The sequence below is a fragment of the Diabrotica virgifera genome, chromosome 6, assembly GCF_917563875.1.
Source record: "Diabrotica virgifera virgifera chromosome 6, PGI_DIABVI_V3a".
NCBI classification, from domain to species: domain Eukaryota; kingdom Metazoa; phylum Arthropoda; class Insecta; order Coleoptera; family Chrysomelidae; genus Diabrotica; species Diabrotica virgifera.
In genome coordinates, this window is record NC_065448.1 from 12,661,709 (window position 1) to 12,668,280 (window position 6,572).

Below are 6,572 nucleotides of genomic sequence, written 5' to 3' on the forward strand. Positions count from 1 at the left end.
GGGCGAGTTTAGCATTTTGACAGAAATTTATATTCGTCATAATTTTTGAACGGTCAGATCGATGTGTCTCTTATTTTGGTCAACCGTTACACTATTACCACCTAATCAACTGATTTATTCAAACTAAAAAAAAATCTTACTTACTTACTTACTAGCCAACGCCGACCCTTGGCATGTTAGCCATTTGGCGGCGCGCTGACCAGTATAGACGAGCCGTTTCTCGTAGACGATCTTCATCCTCCTCGGGTGGGTCTGTTATCAGGGCTGGGCACTCTGGGAGGTGAGCAGCATCCATCTGGGGCTGATTACATAGTGGACAGTTGTCATTTTCACGGACGCCGATGCGATGTAGATGGGAGGCCAGGTAGTCATGCCACAGCATAATAAACGAAACCAGCAAGGACACTCCCTGATGCCGCCTTTGAAGTTGAAAAGTACAGGGTCGCCATTTTTCGCGTAGTACATCTCAGTGGTGATGTGATGTGTTGGTTCATCAGTGTTGCCGATGTCACCAACTTTATTACCCGTAAGAGATTCTTTTTGAATAATTTCTGGAATTTATGCAAGAGATTAACAATACAATCGCCATTCATCGTCAATATTTTGTGTTATGTCCCAATTATTGACATAATTCCCACAGACATACGTATAAAATTATGTTAAAAAATATGAATGTCATAAAAGTTGAGTAAATCTGATAATTATGTACAAATCGGCAACACTGTCGATTCTCTACATTGTCTGCTGGTACTACGCACAAAATGGCCGACGATCTGCGCAGTAATAGTGCGCGAACTTTTCCCGCTTACTAGTGTGTCACTGCTGTTGCGTTTTCTATGCTGTGGTCATGCCCCGTAGTTGTTCTGAACGCGGCTACACTGATGGGTCTCGGCCAGTTGTGAGGGATTGGTTACTCTATTAGGTGGGCCCAAGATTTTCCAGCACCGGCTTGTATTTGCTGGTCTTTTATCTTCGCTTTGATTCCTCTTTTAATGGTGGACTTTGCTGATGTGTACGATTGGAAGCTAGGGGGCTGTGGAAGAGTAGTGCCTTCTTTTGCAAGTTCATCCGCCGCTTCATTCCCTTCAACACCGACATGACTAGGGATCCATTGTAAAGTAATCAGCCACCCTTTTTCCAGCAAGTTCGATAGTTGGACGCGGCAAGATATTGTTTGGGCACAGTCGGTATATCGATTTGTCGACAGGGCGAGGATTGCGGCTTGGCAGTCGATGAAGAAGGCAACTTTTTGGGGGTGTTGGAGATTCTCGAGACTTTTAGCGGCTTCGTGTATAGCAGCAATTTCGCCATCATAGTTGGTGAGAGGGGCACCCACAGCTATGGAGCCTTTGGAGAACGTTGAGACATATCCTGCTCCTGTTCTTCTCGAGTTCGGCATCGAGGAGCCATCGCAGTAGATGTGGAGCCACTCATGCGCTGGGTAATTGGTGTGTATCGTCTCTAGGGCGGCTTTCCTTAGGACAATGTCTGACAATAAGTGCTTCGGGTCGTTATGGTTTTCAAGACGCAATTCTGTGTTTGGTAGAAGCGGGCGAGAGTAGTTTGCGCTGGGAAGGGGGCGGCTTTCAACAGGTCAATGTGGTATTTTTCCATGATTTGATTTGCTACTGTAAGCGGAGTGGTTTGTGTTTTAAGACGTGAGGCTGCTTGTCTATATTCGTCCCATTTTTGTGGAAGTATTCGTCTTTGCCTTTCCCAGAAGGTTAACGCGTGTTGCTCTCTGCGGCATTGTATTGGTTCAATACCGGTCTGGGCTTCCATTGATGTAATCGGTGTTGATTTTGGAGCACCGGTGATGACGCGAAGGGCAGTGTTCTGGGCGAATTCAAGCTTGGAGGTGGTGTTTGTACTCGCAGTTATTGTAGCTTCACTCCCATATTCTGGTGTCGGCCGGACATAGGTTTTGTATGTTGCTACCAAGACATCTTGCGTGGCGCCCCATTTTGTTGCTGTGAGACGTTTGAGCAGTCGACATCTCTTTGTGGCTTTCTCTGCAATGTCGTCGATTTGAGGTTTCCACGTCATTTTCTTATCTATGTACACCCCCAGGTATTTTGTTACATCCTCTCTTTCCAAGTCGACTCCTTTGTATGTCAGCTTGACAGCAGTCTGCTTTGTTCAAAGGGTAAGTACTTGATATACGGTTTTGGTTGTACTGAGAGTTAGGCAGTTTTTATCCGCCCATTTTTCTAGATTTTTGAGAGCCTGGTTCATTACTCCCTCGAGCGCTTTCAGACTGCTACTTGATGCCCATATTAGGAGGTCATCGGCATACAGGAGGGCATCAACACCAGGTGTCTTTCTAATCATTGTGAGCACATCGTTTATCATTAGGTTGAACAATTGACAGCTGATGACAGCTCCTTGTGGCAGCCCTTATCTTTGTAGTCTGAATTTGGAACAATGGTTGTGAAATTTGACTCTCTGATACCTTTCACCGAGAAAAGATTTTATCCAATTAAACAGTTTACCGTCAATTCCAGACTTCGCTATCTTGTGTAACAGCAAACCTCTCCATACTGTGTCGTATGCAGCTTTGAGGTCTACTAGCACTGCAACTGTTGACATCTTACGGTGGAAAGCATCCTTGACTTTTTGAGCAAACTCGACTACATGGTCCATGGTGTTCCTGTGTTTCCTGAAGCCAGCTTGTGCGTCGTCAATCAGTTCAAGATGGGTTATGGCTCGGTTCAGTCTGTCCAGAACCATTTTTTCGGCTACTTTGCATAAGGAGCTATCAGTCAGGCTCGGGTCTTTTTGTTTCTTTAGGGTGGGTATGACCTCGCTCTTCCTCCATTGACTTGGGACTCTTGAATTCCATGTTAGGTTAATCAAGTTCAGAATGGTGTTTTTGGCTGTGGCTCCCAGATATTTAAGCATTTCCGGGTACAACTCGTCAATCCCTGCTGCCTTTTTCGTTTTTGTGTCAGAGAGAGCCGCTTCCAGCTCTGATATCGAGAAATCTTCTGTTCAGATGTCCTTTATACTTTTGCTCATCCGCCGGGGAGGGGGATAGCGCAACAGTCTTGCTCTCTCCCTCTTATTTTTCTTAATATTACTCACTTTTGTGTAGTGTTTACAGAGTTCGTTTGCTATATCGGCATGTGTAGTGAGTTCTCTAGACATGTCTCTCATTGGCATTTGCTGTTGCTTGTTTCCATCATTGTTTAGCGTAGTAACGAACCTGTGCGCTTTGACGCCGTCTCTTCGGAAGTCGAGCTTAGCAAGGAAGGATTTGAAAGCTTCTCTTTTCCCTGACTTAATGGCTTGAGTTAGGATCGCTTGTCTCTTTCGGAGCTCTACACAATCGTTCATTTGCCTGGATTTTTCAGCTTTGCCCCTGGCTTTATTTCTGGCAGCTTTCAATTTGAATAGCGTTGGGGACCAGAAAGTCTTATACCCCTTAATTTGACCTCGCGGTATGCACTTTTTTGCACATTTAAGTATGGCCTCGGTTACTTTCTTTGCTGCTTCTTCTGGTTCTTGTAGTGTTAACTGAGTAAGGACTTCATCTGTGCATTCCCTGTACTTTTTCCAATCCGCCTTTTTAAAATTCCAGCGGGGGGCGCGATTTTGGGCTTTTTTGTCCTTTGCCAGTTTGCATGTCACTAGCAGAGCGCGGTGACCACAGCCTGCTGCGTCGTCCGGGAGGGTTACACTGGTCTTCCCTGTAATGTCTGGGTGTGTTACGACAAGATCGGGCCTTGATTGACTTCCTATAAACGATAAGAACGTAGGTGGGGTGTTCACTACATCAAGATAGTTACTATACAAAAAGTCCTCGAGGTGTTTCCCAACGTTGGTGGTTCTAGAGTAGCCGCATCTCGTGGATGGACTATTGAAATCTCCAATTATGATGGTACTTGGCTGGATTTGTTGCTCTACCAATTGCAATGCAGGTATATTATCTGGCGGATTGTATAGTAAGAAAAGGGTGACATGTTTCGAGTTTTTCCAGACTTCGACCTGGAACATTTCCAGTTTACCTCTATCCTGCATTTCGTGGAATATCTTAGTCTTGCATACTAGAGGGGTTTTGATTCCGATGATAATTCCTGACGCTGCTTGTCGACTCCTCTTCAGCACATGGGTTGAATAGCCAACTGTAGAGTAGAGGTGAGGTGTGTCTGTAGCGGCTCCTGCCTCTACAATGACATATATATCAACGTTCTTTTCGAGAACGCTTCGTTTGAGTTCTAAAAACTTGCTGTTGCTTAGACCTCCAGCGTTCCAGAAGATGACTTTGAGGTCTGCGTCGCTGCCCTGAGAAGGGCCGTTTCGAGTAGGGATTCGTACACTCATGGATCAGCGCGCGTAATGACGAATCGCTGCTGCTCATTTAGCGTTACCCAGGGGACACGTGTGATCGTACTAAAAAAAAAAAATCAGGTCCGACTCTAAAAAATTAGTTTGTTTGGGTCTTAGAAAAAATTTCACCCTGTATACGCTTTTTGAAAACTCTAATAATAATTTTACAAATTAGACAAATAGACTGGCAGAATAGACAGGCTTGGCGAACGGGAACCCAAAGGCGTATTACGCTGTGAACGGGATATATATATATATATATATATATATATATATATATATATATATATATATATATATATATATATATATATATATATATATAGACAAATAGGCAATTAAAATGGCATATTTATTTTTTCCCCACACGATTACTTAATTTTTTATAAAAAAATCAAATTTGACTATGAACTAAAAGTTTGGTAAAGTAAACCATAGATTTAAAAAAAATTAACTTTTATTACAAAAATAAATTTTTTTTAACAAATATTTGATTTATGTTACCACCCAATTAACTGATTTATTCAAACTAGAAAAAAATCAGGTCCGGCTTTAAAAAATTAGTTCGTTTAGGTCTTAAAAAAAATTTTACCCTGTATATGCTTTTTGAAAACTCTAATATGAATTTTGCAAATAAGACAAACAGGCAATTAAAATGGAATATTTATCTTTTTCCCCACACGATTACTTAATTTTTTGTAAAAAAGTCAAATTTGACTATGAATAATAATTAAAAGTTTGGTAAAGTGAATCATAGATTTAAAAAAGTTTACTTTTATTACAAAAATTAATTTTTTTTGAACAAATATTTAATTTATGTTACCACCCAATCAACTGATTTATTCAAACTAGAAAAAAATCAGGCCCGGATTTAAAAAATTATTTCGTTTTGGTCTTACAAAAAATTTCACCCTGTATACGCTTTTTGAAAACTCTAATATGAATTTTACAAATTAGACAAATAGGCAATTAAAATGGCATATTTATTTTTTTCCCCACACGATTACTTAATTTTTTATTAAAAAATCAAATTTGTCAAAATCGGAATTTGAACCTAAAAATGAAAAAAAAAAAAGATGAAATCACGGTTTAACTCGCTACAACGTTCCATTTAAATTTTTTTTTCTGAAATTTTTACAGCACATATCTCTTACCATTGTGAAAACTATGACAATTGTGGTATACTTTCAGTCTTCTTCTCGTAAAAGTTATGAATTTTAAAAAATAAAAGGTGCAGATTCGTCAATTGCAAGTTAAATCGCAAAAATTAAGTGAAAAAATTTAAAATTTATCTATTTGATCACATCTGTGTTAAACTATAGAGTCCAAAGAGAAGTGTTACTGGGAGTTTTAGATCTAGACGTGTTATAGAAAAAAAAAATGGTGAAACTTTTAATCTTAAGAAAAACGTTTAATTTTTTATATTTTTATGGTAAAATTGCGATTTTGACAAAATTTGATTTTTTAATAAAAAATTAAGTAATCGTGTGGGGAAAAAATAAATATGCCATTTTAATTGCCTATTTGTCTAATTTGTAAAATTTATATTTGAGTTTTCAAGAAGCCTATACAGGGTGAAATTTTTTCTAAGACCCACACGAATTAATTTTTTAAAGTAATTTTTTAAAGCCGGACCTGATTTTTTTCTAGTTTGAATAAATAAGTTGATTGGGTGGTAACATAAATCAAATATTTGTTTAAAAAAATAAATTTTTGTAATAAAAGTTAATTTTTTTAAATCTATGGTTCACTTTACCAATTTTTTAATTCATAGTCAAATTTGATTTTTTTATAAAAAATTAAGTAATCGTGTGGGGAAAAAATAAATATGTCATTTTAATTGCCAATTTGTCTAATTTGTAAAATTAATATTTGAGTTTTCAAGAAGCCTATACAGGGTGAAATTTTTTCTAAGACCCAAACGAATTAATTTTTTAAAGCCGGACCTGATTTTTTTCTAGTTTGAATAAATCAGTTGATTGGGTGGTAACATAAATCAAATATTTGTTTAAAAAAATAAATTTTTGTAATAAAAGTTAATTTTTTTAAATATATGGTTCACTTTACCAATTTTTTAATTCATAGTCAAATTTGATTTTTTTATAAAAAATTAAGTAATCGTGTGGGGAAAAAATAAATATGTCATTTTAATTGCCAATTCGTCTAATTTATAAAATTAATATTTGAGTTTTCAAGAAGCCTATACAGGGTGAAATTTTTTCTAAGACCCAAACGAACTAAGT

The 6,572-nt window shown here is 38.2% G+C and overlaps 1 protein-coding gene across 1 annotated transcript; it reads right to left on the reverse strand.

The window, feature by feature from the left end:
* Positions 1 to 732: 732 nt before the first annotated feature.
* LOC126887516 (uncharacterized) lies at positions 733 to 4,323 on the reverse strand. The gene is made up of 2 exons (XM_050655141.1): positions 3,325 to 4,323; positions 733 to 750 (listed from the first exon to the last, which is right to left on the reverse strand). Exons 1-2 carry the CDS (start codon positions 4,321 to 4,323, stop codon positions 733 to 735), a joined length of 1,017 nt encoding a protein of 338 aa, XP_050511098.1.
* Positions 4,324 to 6,572: the final 2,249 nt, after the last annotated feature.